We start from the raw sequence: 17,082 nt of genomic DNA on the forward strand, positions 1-17,082 counted from the left end.
TACTTGGAGATCTTGTGCAATATTGATTCTATGGATAAGCCAGTGTCCATTGACCCGATTGTTTTTTATACAAGCTTGTTAGACCAAACAAATCTACTTGCACCTTAACTATGCAAGAAAGGATTATCATTCTACCCATTATCATCATCATCATATCAGCCGATGGACGTCCACTGCAGGACAGGTCTTTTGGATTTCTAAACATCACTATCCTGAGCCGCCTGCATCCAGCGAATACCTGCGCTCGCTTGATGTCGTCAGTCCACCTTGTAAGGGTCGACCTACACTACGCTTTCTAGTGCGGCTAAAACTCTACCCAAAACAGTTTTTAACTGTAGAATGGGGTCGGTTGTAGGTTAGCCTACTATGTTGTCACAGTTACCATATACCGATAGTAAAAACAACTGTTGGCTTTGGTCGGCAGAAATTATATAGGCGAGCTTAGGGTGATAATATTTCTTTAACAACATTTATATAGATGTTGATAATAATGACCTGCAGGATAATTCACTAACTTTGGCTTATGTTAGTTGACATGACGAAATTGAGATTGTATGTAACAAATGTCATCCGGTGCCTCCTGACTACCCTTCGTGGATATCATACAGTAGATTTTTAATAGATTGTTAATAAATACTAAATTAGCGAGTATGCCAGCAGGGCGGGCGACTTTACATGCTCTTCGTCGCACGGGGGTATAACACCACCAACTTTCCCACTCGAAGGGAGCAACACCAACAACTAAAATATATGTATAAAATGTAGATAAATGAAAATAACAATATATATGTATAATATGCAGTATGATCTCAGTAGTGATCACGGCATAGAAATATTCGGATAATTTGATTAGAGCATGACCACAGTGACCTATGCTCTTCTATCTACAATGTCAGACATCAGGCGATGAGTAGGGTAATGTGGGACTTTTACCGACATTGTTTTTGGTTCTGCGGCGCAGTTAGTAGTTCTGGGTTCGATTCCCTTGTAATGAGCTTGTGTCAGTTTAGGATTTTATATTCGTTTAAAATCCCAAACTGAAAAATTCAATTTAATATCCTAAAGGGTCCCAAGGTGTTGGATGGACGACCCCGCACCGAAAAACGCAATGATGGTCGTCCCTCACTAGGTGGAACGAAGATAGTAAACGGGTTGCAAGTAGCTGCTAAAAACAGACGTCTTAAATCCGTGTTTGGGAGTCTTGCAAGAGTCCTATTTTCATCAGGGGAAATCCATCGGCTGATAATGATGATGATTTTCTAACATGGCTCAGGTCTGGTCTGGTGGTAGACATCGGCCTTAGCCAAGACATTGAGTGTTCTGGTACGATACCGCATAGAAACCGTCAGAAGTGTATCTCTTCCAAGAAGCTTTTCAGACTGCTTCCATCTTAGATTGCGTCGTCACAGTCAACAGGCTTATTATGTATCTCGGTGAACCATTCAAATATCGAGTCACTACAACGTTTATCATCATATTTTCGTTTATGCAATAAATTACCACCGTATTTTCAACGAAATGACATATCTTCATTTTACGTAATGTGGCAGTAATATAAAGTGGTAATAGTATGATTATTTCAACGAAAAACCGTTATACACGTAATGTCGTTAAAATATGCATGTTAGATGATCATAAGACCAAAAAATCTGCCATTTGATGTAAAATAACGTAGTTAAGATCATTTCGTTGAAATAACTGTTAGATGATCACAATTACGATGTGAGACTTAATATTTCAATGGTACACCGAGTTACTTAATAACCCTGCAGATCGTAGTCAAGGGCTAAGTTGTCATAGAGTAAAAAAACACCTCCCTCGAAAAGGTAGCTAGCTATCCATCCAGGGTTCCGCCACGAAAACGGTAAATCAGAAATTCAAGAAATATTGCCTATCCAGTCGTTAGGAAACGCAAGTTAAAATTACAATCGGTTAGGTTTTTATGGTTTACAATCGTCGTTCGCTATGAACTAGAAACAATTGGGTTTTTACGACAAAATTAAATTTAGCCAAAAAACATAATCACAAAACCTCAACACAGGAAGTTTTGTTTTTTAACAACTCAACGTACCTAGATGATAAAGGTACCTACTATTGCCTCATTGGCTCAGTGGTTAGCGTATTCTTCTACTACTAAATAATAATAATGTCCTAGATTTAAAAACGGGGTCTAGTTACTTGTCTAATAGGTACAGGTAACTAAACTGCGAGGAGCCGGGAATTTTGGATTTACTCAAGCGCGGCAGTTGAAAAAATGGTTTTATTGCATGTTGTTGAGTAATCCATTCACCACCAAGTAGGTATCACCATCAAGTAGCAGCATCGTAATCTGCATGCTTTTCTGCGTTCAACTGTAAATTATGCACACTCAATACCTCACAGCGCTTGGTTTATAAGGCTTTGTGTAATGCAAAATCTATCAGTGACTTTACCACTGTTTAAACGTGCACTTTAAATTCACACGTGTCAAGTGTGTGCGATATGACTAATTCATGTATTTTAGTACCTAAAGCGACACATGAAGTACCTACTAAGGTACTCTTATATTTAAAGTAATCTTTACTTTGTAACGATAAACTTAACGTTGAATCATCTTCATCTTATGAACGAACTAAGTTAATTCTTGATGGACCGAGAACCTACAGCAAGTCTATCCTAAGCCTACAATTTTTTATTCCGCATTTAATTTAGAAGTGATAAATAAATGAGGTCCTGAGTTCGAGTCTTGGGTAAGGCTAGAAATTATGATTTTGTTTTTTTCCATGAAATTTTCAATAGTACCCCGGCATCAGGAATTTGGTAGACGCCGTGCCCTGGAAAGCACGTTAAGCCTTCAGGCCCTGACACAGTGGCGTGTATAAGGTTTTTAACTAGGGTATGCACTTTAGGTAAAAATTGAAACCTTGTATGTATTATGTGGTCCAACAATGTATGCTGTGGTCCAAAGTAGGTTTGTATTGAGTCCATAGGGTAGGCAGTGCCTTTTTGCATCTATGAAGTGCACGCTACTGCCCTGTCACTATTACTACAAACTGAAAGTGATCGTCAGAGCTACATTATCACCAGTCTATGCCCGACCTTCATTGAAGTAGGTACATAGTGGGCTTAAACTCCAACCCTCTACTATAACGATGGAGGCCCTGGAGTGGGTCATTACAAGAGCTGATATTGATGCTTACTTAAACTATAATTATTATATCAGTACTTAAATATCTCTTCATTCAGAAATCTTAGTGTTTTATTTAAGTAATAAAGATAACTCAATTTATTTTTATTTTACAACAAAACGCCGACAAAGTCGCCGCATCGTAAAAAGCATTTAAGCGAGCTGCATTTAAGTGCTTTATACGAGTACTTATCTATAAAAATACTAAAGATAAACATTACTCAAATTATATGCAATTTTGAATCAGTCATTGAATAACAAATACTCAGAACACACCATAGAATTATCAGATTATTGTACCGACTCGTAAATCTATGGCACAAACACTTTTTGATCGATGAAGTTTCCGCGAGGTATGCAAATATAAATGGGCGTCTTAATGGCAAGCGAGTTCCATAGACCATCATCACATACCATCAGGCGTGAATAAAGTAAACTAGCAAATGCCCCGCGTAGGTCCCGTTCCCGTGGGAATACGGGTATAGAATATATGACACACAAAAATGATGTGGCTTTCTAGAATTTTCTAAATCGGTTTGGTTTCCTCATAATACAACCTCAGAAACTACCCCTTACCCTTAAAATATTAGTATAGACTATAGTTAATAATAGTATCTATATTTCTATACAAGCAGACGCCGCACGGTTTCACCTGCGTGGTTCCCGTTCACATAGGAATACGAGAATAAAATATAGCCTATAGCACTCGGGAATAGTGTAGCTTCCCATCAGTGAAAGAATTTTTAAAATTGATTCAGTAGCTTTAGAGCCAAACATAGATTATAAGAGAGTTTTGTTTTCTTTTATGATTGTTTTTACACGCCAATCTCTGGAACAATCAGTCGTTTATTTTGATTTTTTTTATATGTCAGACTCTATGCTTACTTTAAAGGGGAAGGGAGGGGTAAGAGGGAAAATTTGTATTTATTAGAGCTGCCAGAGGGCCTAGTGGAAGTTTGATACTGTTACTATCGCGATAACCTAAACGCGAATTTCTAAGGAATTGAAACAGCGCCATCTAGTGGCACTACTGCACAACTGTTTCAATTCCATATAAAATGGCGTTTACGTCAACGCGATAGTAACAGTTTGAAAATATTAAAAACTCCTACTAGGCACACCGTTAAATTATACTGAACATTAGCCCATATGTCGGGACATGGAAAAAAAGAATGTCATCGAGCCAAACAAGTCAAGCGTAACTCTTTTTATGAGGCAAGGTCGATCTTCAATGCTAACATCTCGGCTCAGAGGTTTGTGTTTTATCTATCTTTACTCGTACTTATAATAAAACTTTAACAGGTCAAATTCTGTACATTGAAGATATTTTGCAAATTTTAGTTAAAAGTTAGTTTATTTTTGTTGACGCATCACGCTGAAACTACTGAGTGAATATAACGTACTTTTTACCGTATAACGATATAGGATTCTTTTTTCGAGAAAATTAAATCATGTGAAAGAGGGGCAGAAATGATGTATGGAAAAGCACTAAAATAATGCCATTCAATTTCTACCCCTATAGTGCTAAAAAGGGTTAAAGTTTTTTTTTTTAAATACGTAAAAAATTATTTAATACAGCTCGGCAAATTCTGACTTTAACTAACTAAAAAACGACCATTTTGGTTACTGTTTACTTTACTTATGTGGGTAATGCATTCTTTATTGCTTTATGTGGGTAGTGTGTTCTTTATCCCACTTCTGATATTAGCAGACTCAGAAGTGGATTACAAAAATAAGAAAACCAATGTTGAACAAAGGTTGTAACCAAAATAAGACCCTAAAACGGCAGAGAATGATCTTAAGTGGAGACACGCACCTGGGAACGTTGTGTGTAGGGTTAAAAGCGCCTTTGACAGTTAACTAACACTCCTCTTTTCCACTCAAGTCACTCTCCCAAGTAATCCATAAACAATTACACAACAAGAAATGTAGCGGTTTGAACACCATATACCATACCGAGCATACTGAAACGGACCGAACGACGAGCGCCCCATATCGCAAGTCTTTCCCGCCAACCGATCGCCACCCCTCCCCAACTCCCGTCGTCATATTCGTCTCAAACAACTATGAGATAAAATAAAAACAACAGGTGCATTTTCAAAAATCGTAATTTATGTGTCTCATATAGCACTAAACAAATAATCGCATCACAGACCGTCAAATGTGAATATCTATAAAAATATGGCATTACGTAACCTTAATATTTTTTTTCATAAGGTAAAAAAATACTTTATTTCAGTAAAGCTGAAGAAAACCAAATAAAAAGAAATACATACAAAATTGGTAGAAGACATTTCAAATCATCAAATTTTAAAGAATTAAGCTCAGTAAATATAAATAACATCTACTCTTACTTTTTTAATTATTTTTTTTAAATCACAGTAATTGATTTTTACAATTGTAAATTAGTAAATTACTGTAAATGCAGTTATAAGTAAAAATATTTACATGAACAACAACAAAAAATAAGTAAAATACATTTCAAATACGAAGAGATTAGAGAAATTAGCTCCTTACGAGTACAATATAAGTTTTTAGTCTACAACATTTTTTGTAATTTAAAACAAAAACATGTAAATTACTGTAAATTAACATTACCTATTAAATATTATAAAGAATTAATGGAAATTCAATGTAAGGTATAATAATTAACATAAACAATTTAACTTTTTAACATTTTATATTTTTAAATAAACTTCATTTATTTTCATTAAAATATCTACTTACGACTATTATATATGCCTTTCAGAGGTAGTACATACTTACATTAATAACAATAAATCGACAAAATACTGTATAGTTTGTCTACTTTTAGAAGTCTGTTTAACTTTGGATGTGTGGTACTGCCTACAGTCAAACGCTTGTCTGTAACATTGTCAAGCGTTTGACAGTAGACATTTGACGTGTTGGTGGTCATACTGAACTACGACTGAAGGAAATCGGAATGACTGCAGGACAATTAAAAAAAAATCTACTACTCCCCATCCAGGTTTCCAGTTCTGTGGAGTAGCATAGTAATGGACAAGTTATTAACTCAAATACATACACGAAAAATATCCACCAGCTCTTAGATCATTTACATAAAGGACCGGTCGAACAGCCGTAAAAGGCCGTACAGACTTTAGTATTTTAGTCGAGTACGAACGATTTTTATGCGGTAAATCCAAAAATTGTTCGCTTCGTAAATCTTAAAACACTAAAATACTAAAGTAGTCTGTCTGAGCTAGGCCTAAGCGCGACATGGCCGGTTGGACGGCGGGGATGCATGTCTGTGGCGTAATAGTAAGTTTTGAGCTTTAGTCTGTCAACTGCGGGCGGGCCACTAATAATTTCTGTTAACCAACCCGCCTGAGTGCCGCGTCGAGCAAGCGAGACATGCACATTGCACAGACTAAACAAGTCCAGTGTCAAGGCACTTGGAGGGTTAACGAAAGGAACCTTCAGTTTATACACACAAACGCGTTTATTATGTCATCTTGTGTCTACTCACCTCACTCACTCACCTAGACAGACTTCCTAGAACAGATTGACTATAACACACATAACTAAATCTTTCTTTTATTTGCGTTTCCACGAGACTTTGTGTGCTACATCTTGTTATTTTTTTAATCACATTAGCAAAGCATTTTATTATATGGGATGCCAATTTCCATATTTTGAACTTTATCAATATGTAAATAAAGTTTACATTCAAATAACAATTATTTTACATTAGATTGAATTGGAGACCCATGACATTACATTATTTTCTTATCTGAGATGTAAATTAATACCAGGTAGGGTTGGTACACTACCTATTATTTTTACCATATGGTAAAATGTGATCTGGAATTATACAAAGCTCATACAGGAATAAAACTTAGATCCATACAATTGGCCTATTCTAGAAGGAAGAAGAAAGATCTATGCTTTAAATTTCTTCTTTCTTTGAGAGCAGGAAGGATTGTCTTAGCAATGGCATAATGATTTTTTTATTCTTTACAAGTTAGCCCTTGACCACACTGTCACGTGATGGTAAGTGATGATGCAATCTAAGATGAAAGCGGGCCAACTTGTTAGGTTTCTACATGGCATCACCGGAAAGCTAAATTTTTTATTTTTTTTTTATTCTTTACAAGTTAGCCCTTGACTACAATCTCACCTGATGGTAAGTTATGATGCAGTCTAAGATGAAAGCGGGCTAACGGCGGGAAGGAGGACGATGAAAATCCACACCCCTTTCGGTTTCTACATGGCATCACCGGAACGGTAAATCGCTTGGCGGTACGTCTTTGCCGCTAGGGAGGTAACTAGCCACGGTCGAAACCTCCCACCAGCCAGACCTGGATCAAATACACCGCGCATACAATTTACTATATCTCACAAATATAATTTTAATAGAGATTTCACAATTGCATTAAGCATTATTTAAAATGTTCGGTAGACGGATTCGCTTTAGTGGTGGCTCAAAAACCGTTATAGCATGTAAGTGATACAGGGTCAACAAAGCAGAATCATATTTATTTATACATTATAATCTGTCTCTGAATAGTTGCTGTACAACTATTTTTGATAAACCGGTTTTGATAATGATCACACGGCTCCTTCGTGTTACTCTATATATTCGAGAATGTGTTTCTGTTATGCTGACGTTCGTTTTGTTTAAACACAATAAACTCGTTTGTGCCGTCTACTTTACTGCTGCCAACCAAAGAGAAACAATCTTCCGAAAGTAAGGCAAATACACATTAGTTACATTTAATCGGTTAACTTCAAGTTTATCACACATACGGGCTACAGACTTGCAATTTTAAGTGTACAGTTTCATCTAATAATATTTCGATTAGATTTTCAAGGCGACTTTAGAACCTTCGTAATTTTATATTAAGTTTTCGACTATAATTACAACCATTAAATTTAATTAAATTATGACATAACTAGACGTTTTAAAAGTGCTTGTAAACTGAGCCTAATTGAAATAAATGAATTTTGATTTGATTTGTATTGAATTCAACTGCGCACTTTTCAGTTTTTCAGTTTTTGGCTGGACTATTTAATTTAACAGTTCGACTGTACAGTTAAAACTGCAGGTATGTAGCCCGCATAGCAATTAAAATGCCAATGACGTCACACGCCCTATATCGGTAGGTAACAAGCCCAACATTTCCAAGAAAGGTGAAACCATGGGTTCAATTCTAACAATAGATAGAACAGTAGGTAGAATAGTACCCGTAATGAATATATTATTGTGTACACGAAATAACTTTAAAACCATAAGGTTCCCATAAGATAAATAATACAATATAACATTATTTTTACAGTAAACGCAAACAATAATAGGTACTCGCTAACAAAATAGTTTTTTATCTCTCTTAGCAATCGTACTCCACGCTATGCGAAAATCAGTCAAGGTTCTAGCGGTTACGTTCATTAAATACTATTTTACTTCTTAATAATATTCACTTATCCCATAACGCACTCTCTTGATAAACAACTAATTATTAAAAAAAAAACTAAGTAAATAGTACCACGCTTGACATATAAGTTTACCAGATATTACGATCTATGTATCTTTCGATCCGCAATTAAATAAAATTTAAATTTTATTAAATAAATCATTACACAAAAAAAAAACATTTAAGTTTATAAATTAAAACAAGAAGCAAATTAACCTTATTTATACACCAGATAAGTATTTTTTTCCAAATCTATTTATTAAATTGGCAGGTGAGTACAGGTTATAATTATTTTTAATTGGACTTATAAAAAAGGACGAATCAAATTCAAACTTGACATTTTATTTTATTTAACAGGTTTTTGACAACGTTGAAGTTATTAGATCATTGAGACCATTTAATGCTGTATATTTTATCGATCGAGTAAAATTATTTTACAGATTTTTTACAGCATTGGATTAATTAAATAATTAAACCATTGCTGAAAAATAAACAAACCTCTCTATATTTTATCGATCGAGTAAAATTATTTGACAGATCTGTATACAGCATTGGATTAGGTCATTGAGTAACTAAAATGCTCTATATTTTAACGATCCAGTAAAATTATTTTACAGATTTTTTCATTATTTTAAAGGCATTAGATTATTACATGATTAGAACATTGAATAACAAAATATTCTGTATTTTATTTATCGAGTAAAATTATAGAATGAGATGAATTGTTAGTGACAGTGACTACTAATTTGTTTTATAAATTAAAACGGATAAGGATATTATCCCGGCTATAAATTATCTAATCAATTCGTTGCGGCCCCTGTTGCAGGTAGAGATTACTGTGGGATTTTAGTAGTCATGTTCATCTCTGACAGACCAAACAGATGGATGGTGATGGTAAGTGGAAAAATATTATCTACAGTGCAACACTGGCAAGACACAATTTTATTTTATTGTATTACAAATTTTAATGAAATAAAATAAATATTATTTTATTAAATTTAAGTATAATAATAACTTTTCAATATGACCATTATCAAATCTTTAGTAACACCGAAAATTATAATAAATATTTATTTTTGTAACAACTACGGTAGTAATATAGATAAATGAAATAATAATAGTCAAGTTTACAACAAACAGATTCAGATCTATACATAACATTTATATTAGCTATAATAGATTTTATAAACATTAAGTAACATTTCATTGTGAAAAACAAACCACGGAAATTCATACTTCTAACCTAAGCCTTTTAAATACTACTAGACCGGTAAAACGTCCTACTTTTAGAAGTAAAACCATGTGACAGTTTGAAACAGGCTTCGATTCAGAAGTAGGTGGGAAATCAACTATTCCATTCCAAATAAGTTGTTTACAATCATTATCAAAAGCATGTTTCTACTGTTCTGTTTTTTTCAAGGGAGGGAGATTTAAATCTTAGACCCACCACGCTGCTGCAATCCGTGTTGGTGGGTTAAGGGTGATGTGCGAATTTTTAATGATCATGTTAATTATAATGACCGGTATCACCGATTTAAGGAGATCTTCGAGGCACAGAGGTGCAGCCACAAACTACAGGCAACTTCCCAACTCAGGGATGATATTTTTACTAAAATTTTCTTGGAAGAATGAAATAAACCTCAATATTTCATTGTCTCATCAGGGACTCGAACCTTGGACCTCATATTCTGAATTCACGACAACGTGACAGTTCAAACGACCATTATCAAATGCTAATGACCGAAGCAGAAACAGACAATTCAATGACAAACTAAACGATAAAAATATATTATTCTGAACAATTAAATGTGTTAAATAAAATATAAGACTAATCTATAAGAGCTAAACTTTGTGAGGTTGTAGGGGATAATCTCTGGACCTACTGAACCAATTTGAACATTGTTTTACCAATAGAAAGCCTAATTTTTTGTCAGTGTCATAGGCTATATTATAACCCCGTATTTCCACGGAAACAAACTACGCGTGTGAAACGGGGCGTCTGCTAGTTATACCTTAGTTAGTGACTAGAAAACTTCTAATCAGTCTTACTCAGAAGGCAATGATTTAATTCAGAAGGTATCAAAATCATACGTTGTACGAAACACCGACATCGAAAAAAATTTCCACGCATTTGAGGTTTTTAAAATTAATTTGAATTGATTTTAATTTTTAACATAGTACACAATTTTTCAATGACGTTCTAGTAGTATAACTTAGAAGTATTTAACTAACAAAGTATTACTTAAGTTTGTTTATCATCAACAATTTAATAAGAGCCGAAAACTTTACACATACAACGGTCATTGATAGGGAATTTGAATATTAACCTAATATAAGGTATACATTTGATAGTAACAATAATATTCACCGTTCAATATGGTGCTTTTCAACGGGTAAATACTTTCATTGTAATGGTTTTAGCTTGCCAATAATATTGTGAGCCCTCTAGTAAAGTTTTATAAACATTGCTGTACCTAACTGTAAGTTATTCCATTCCTCCGCGTAGGGTCAATTTAAGCACCTATATATTTTGTAAATAAGCTCAGCTAGGTTAAATTCGATCTCGAATACCTATTTGTAGTTACTATGTTATCTCGATATCTTTTCGTGAGGATGAAATTCACGGAATATTCGATGTTAGTAGATTTTAAAATGGAACTAAGTGATACAAAAAATATTTCGTAGCATAATTAATCTATTATTTTATAATGTAGCTATTTACAATATAGAAGGTGGTGGCTTTGTAATATACGGTAGCCATTTATACAGTTTGGTACGTAGTGGCTATGTAATATACGGTAGCCATTTATAGTTTGGTATGTGGTGGCTTTGTAATATATGGTAGCCATTTATTGTTTGGTACTTGGTGGCTTTGTAATATACGGTAGCCATTTATAGAGTTTGGTACGTGGTGGCTTTGTTATATACGGTAGCCATTTATTGTTTGGTACTTGGTGGCTTTGTAATATACGGTAGCCATTTATAGAGTTTGGTACGTGATGGCTTTGTTTTATACGGTAGCCACTTATTGTTTGGTACGTGGTGGCTTTGTAATATAGGTAGCCATTTATAGTTTGGTACGTGGTGGCTTTGTTATATACGGTAGCCATTTATTGAGTTTAAAACGTGGTGGCTTTGTATAGATGTCCTGGCTAAGAAACATTAGAGAGTGGAATAGAATCGACGAAGAATATTTGCTATAAAAACCTTCATATATGGTTTAGTAAACTTCGTAAACTAGATATACAATGAAAATATCATCCGTTTTAGAGTTTGGCTAATAAAAGTAGAGACTGATATCGTCCGCCAACATTCTAAAAAATCGGAGTGAATTCTCAAAATTATAGTGCAAATATTGAAATAACTGAGTTTATTACTTCATAGTATACAGGAAGAAAATTTTTTTAGTGCGGGTATTTTTATATTTTGTACATAAACAAAATTTAATGATCACGTATTTTTTCTTTTTTTTTTAACTCAAAAATAACAAAATTATCGTTAGCTAAAGTTATTTACTCTTGAACAGAATTTTAGGGTCACCCTATTGTGTGTTTATTTTATTTTCGTTTGATACCTAAAGGACGTCACCAGATCACTTTTAAGCTGAATATATCTTGTTTAGTAATAATATGTACATTATTTTGTTATTTTAGAGACATAAATTAAAAAAAAAATTACATTAAATGTATCGAACTGTTTGTAGATTTATATTCTATTAATGATACAGAACCACGAAAAAAAATATCCGCACTAAAGACCGAATCACCCTGTATAGGTAGCAATGTATTCACAAACAAAAAAATAATTTAAAAAAATTAGGAAAACGCATGTTTTTTTAATTTGTTTAAATGATTTTTTAAAATTTGGTCGGCGATTTAAGTCTCTTCTTTCATTAGTCAAACTCTAGCACCCTTAACGCTTTAGACGCATGAATTCGATGAAGCACCTTATTTTCGGGTTCGAATTTTCAAAATCTGAATTATCTTGGATTCGATACGGATACATAGCGTAAAGAGGTTAGGTACACAATAACTTCAATATCAGAATACATACTTTTAACATGGAAATAATTCGTAACACAAACGGTAAATAAATTTGAATCGATAATCGTCTTTCAGATTCAAAAATGGCGAGAGCTTTAATACATTATATAAAAAATAAAATCTATAATGCAGCTAGGAAGTTGATGGCAGTTGGTGAATAAATTAATACATGAAATTATTTTTAGGCAAAATTAAAATTATTATAATTATGGACATAAATATCGGTGTGTCTTCAGAGACTTTGCCAGTATAAGTATTCTTTATAATATGATTAAGTTCAATCGGATTACACTTAATCGTAGTTAAATCTACTTAGATTTAATATATAATCAAATTATTGTCACCCAGACAACAATAACAAATATAATAACTCATTTATTCTGTCAATCGACGTATGCTTACTAGCGTAGGCGCTATGGAACACACTTAAATACAAACATACATAAATAAACACCTTTCCATCTCGTTCGTACATCAGTACAATACAAAATACTCCATAGCCATCGTAATATAATCACCTAACGGAATGCCATCATCTCCCTAGCTACGTGAACAGTTCAGCCGTTGACGACGTACGAGCGAATGCTCTCCACTAAAACCTCAGAAGCAGCCACCGTCACAACTAGACACACGTAACCGCTATAATGAACCGCCTTCAGGAACCCCCAGGTCTTATCACAGAACACCGCTAACGACAACAAGTGCAAATAACTATGAGGGTTGACGACCCTCCACATGCCGGTGGCGAAAAAAAACGTCCCAGACCTGAAGGTACCGTCCCTTCTCCCTACATCATACTCAGTACAGTTCTCTAGCATATCTTGATACATATCTATATATCTATTCCAAGCTAACGAAGATAGCACCATTTGGCCGGAAAACAAGCCAATAACCTGGACGATTCTTTGAAATGTCACTTTAGTTTTATACGAGATACCTACGTCTGTGTGCTCCTTTTCAATGTCCTCACTAGAATTGATTTCCTTCAATTGGTGATAAGGTAGAGTGCTCACTGGAGTGCCTTTGTAACCTCTTCTGGGTGGGTTGTTTTTCAAGTAGAACAGTATGCCTATCATCATAGCGATGACGCCTAGTAGGTCGCATATTCCGTCGACCCAATAACCTAAGCTCCCGACGTCCGATCTCTCGCCTTTGATGTGCTTTCTTTCTCTCGCGACGTGTCCGTCCAAATCGTCTAAAAACATTCGTATTTGAAATAGGACTACAGCCACCCGGCGCGCGGCGAGGCTCTGAAAAGTTAGCAGTTTTGCGCCAACACAAGCTATCAGGACATGAAAGAAAGAAATCATATTGGGAGTTATAAATAACATTCTCTCGGATATTCCTAATCCGATATCCAGTATCGCGCACAGCGGCCCATAAATGTAATGATTAATATGATCGACCATTAAAGCTTTTACCGTCGGATGGCACAGAGGATTTATAGTGCACGGTATCCAGACTACGTCTTCGTAGTTCTGCTGTTTCGTCGATTTGTGTGTGGTGGACTCCTGGGTGGAGTTCTCCTCGCGCTCGAACGTGTCAATTTTATAATTCTGTATCCGCAGGAACAGGAACGTGTCCATATAGACGCAGTAGACCACCACACCGAATAGTAGAAAGGTGAGAATCTTGCTCGCCTGCGACGAAGGCCACATCATCTTGATTAAATATAGGATTTACGCATGCGGTGATTCCCAGACTGTCGTGTTGAAATCGCGTGTGGGGCTTCGAAAATCAGTACGTAGAGGCAAACAATGCGTGCAACAAAAACATCTTCCAAACCCCTAAATATCGTGCTCGTATCGGAATGATTCTCCACACAGCTTTCTATTTATAACTCCATGGGATCATGCGTCTCATACATTTGATAATTTTAACGGGAATTCCGACGTCATTTCAATATTAAATTATAAATATCGCCCAATTTCCGCGCGTGTAAACATTAATTGAGATAAAAAAATCACAGTCAACGGAACTTGCTGTTCAGCCAGAGACAGAGAAACGAATCCATGTCTTTCACGATCACATCAAATCACCGTAACACTGCACTATTTGTTGCTCCAAACGCTCGAAAAACTTGTTTCGTACACCGTGGAACACATAAAACTGTTCGCAACTGGGTAAAATCGATGCAACGCTCTGAAACGGATACCGGTATCAAAACACTCGACGCACGATTATTATTAATAACAAAGCTTTATGCGGACAAAGGACGTGTTAACACTCGGATTGATGTTGTACGATTTTTCGTCAGCAAAACAAGATGTGTATACAATGTTTACATAATGTAGAGTCGCGATTGCGGATCGCCCGCATAGTGCGTGCGCAGTCTCCCCAAACGTCAGGCGGAATGTGAGCCTGTGAGGACTGAAGACTCGAACACGAAACGACGTAACCGTTCCCTCCAAAACAGCTGTACAAGTAACCTTGTACGAACCGTTCAACTTTGATGCATTGCTGCACAAGGCCCATTGATGAATTACGACTTACGAGTGACTTGAAAGTAACTTTGTTACCGCGTGAAATTCCGTGGCGCTTTAAAGTTCAATTTAATTTCCCTCTCGATTTCGTTCGCGTTAATTACTTGTAACCATTTCTCCGATTGTACTGGTTGGAATACATCTTATTCCACTGTGTAAATATTAAATTAGATATTTAAACATATTTTTTGTAGTTTAGAGTTTAGGTGATGCTTTAATGTATTCAAGTTATATTTATCATTAGGTATAATCTAAAATCTAAAGAGATCACAATGAAAAAAAATGTGACGATGGTTTCAAAGTGTAAATGATGCTCTAAAAGAGTGTATAATAAAAGCACTTAACAAAATCGATTGTTTGAATAAGTAAAACGATATTTTATTGCCAATTACAGAGTTTATTACCTGAGATTAACAAAATGTAACGATTAAGATCTTAAAAGCCCGACTGAGTAAAGGCCGAAAATTAACCATTGCTAGTAGGAAGGCTGAATGTTTGTTAGCTTAGCGTATTTTAACAATATTTTTTTTTATTTTAGAAAAAAGTAACAGCTAAATTTTTCTGGCTCTTTGAAGAATGTCTTTCAAGCCGGTGACAATAGTCTACAAAGACGCAGTAGCATATGAGGTTGAGCTTTAGAAAAATCATTATAACGACCCCAAACATTTGATACAAACATTCTTTGAAATTAGAAAGGGACAAACGATAACAAAAAAAAAAGCGGGAAAATTACAGTTAGGGACGATTGTATTCAATAGCGGCTGGTTTTAATTCTAGCGCACGCCCGCATTTTGATTTTTTTAGATAGTATTCGTCCCGAATTCCCAATTTCAATGCAACAAAACAGATTACTTATAAAAACGTCTAACAGTTAGTACAGTAATTCCGAATGTTAGCTTGGACAGACAAATAAGTTCTAATCATTTTTATATTGTTGTGTCTCACACTTTTTTGTAATCATATTAATTAATCGATTCGGCTAAAAATTATCTTTTGGCGCGTTACCAGTAGTGGCGTGCACAGAGTTTTTAACTAGGGTATGCACTAGTACCAATTGTACGAAATCGAAAGTTCCTTCTCCAATGATGAGTCCTCAGGGGAGTCCTCAGCTTAGAGTAAAATAAGTCTAAGGTAAGGGGTTTTTTTTATTTTTTACAGGTTAGCCCTCGACTACAATCTCATCTGATGGTAAGTGATGATGCTATTTTAGATGGAAGCGGGCTAACTTGTTAAGAGTAGGATGAAATTCACACTCCTTTCGGTTTCTACACGACATCGCACCGGAACGCTAAATCGCTTGGCGGTACGTCTTTGCCGGTAGGGTGGTAACTAGCCACGGGCGAAGCCACCCAGGGGACAGGGGATCATTCATCCGCTTAATGTCAAATTCTCAAACAAATAGAGGTTAACTTCGACACTCAGCGGCTGAATCATGCCTTTAACGTCGAACAAAAAAAAACATTATTAGAAAACGTTTTTCAATAACCCATGTTTTTCGTTTACGTGCGTCATAAATGTATTCAACAATTTACATCTTCTATCCATTCCGATTTGTTTCTTGCTTTGTTTGCAGTTGGAATTGATTAAATTACATCGGAAATAGATGAGTTTTTGGATAATATCCAAAGTAAACTTCAGTTACGTAGTGCAACTTGGGAATGTTGATTTCGCGATCAATCAAATTCATTCTTCATTCAAATTATCTTTTTGCATTTTATGATACGTGATCGATGAATTTTATCTTTTTGCATTTCCGCATACCTATTGAATTATCTATCACCATCATCAGCATCAGCCGATGGACGTCAACCGCAGGACGTAGGTAAGTTTGACTATCGGTAGAGACTCTACCAACAGTTCCGAAGGCAAGTTTTGCTGAGAAGAGCCAGCAAGAGTCTTTACAGTTGCTCTTTTAAAAGACTATTAACTATAACTATAATTCTTCACTAATAATA

At 35.2% G+C, this 17,082-nt stretch overlaps 2 protein-coding genes across 3 annotated transcripts in view; both read right to left on the minus strand.

The window, feature by feature from the left end:
• The window catches only part of LOC112046697 (probable ATP-dependent RNA helicase DHX35), a 42,208-nt gene that overhangs the window by 21,818 nt on the left and 3,308 nt on the right, over nucleotides 1-17,082 (minus strand). The gene's annotated exons all lie outside the window — the stretch shown is intronic.
• Nucleotides 5,259-15,019, minus strand: LOC112046696 (ceramide phosphoethanolamine synthase). Its single transcript, XM_052886802.1, has one exon. The coding sequence runs from the start codon at nucleotides 14,303-14,305 to the stop codon at nucleotides 13,202-13,204; it is 1,104 nt and encodes a 367-aa protein (XP_052742762.1). The 5' UTR covers nucleotides 14,306-15,019; the 3' UTR covers nucleotides 5,259-13,201.

The sequence above is a fragment of the Bicyclus anynana genome, chromosome 18, assembly GCF_947172395.1.
Source record: "Bicyclus anynana chromosome 18, ilBicAnyn1.1, whole genome shotgun sequence".
NCBI lineage: Eukaryota > Metazoa > Arthropoda > Insecta > Lepidoptera > Nymphalidae > Bicyclus > Bicyclus anynana.

Coding starts and splice junctions, on each gene's coding strand:
- LOC112046696 (XM_052886802.1), bottom strand. CDS start 14,305: ATGATGTGGCCTTCGTCGCAGGCGAGCAAGATTCTCACCTTTCTACTA.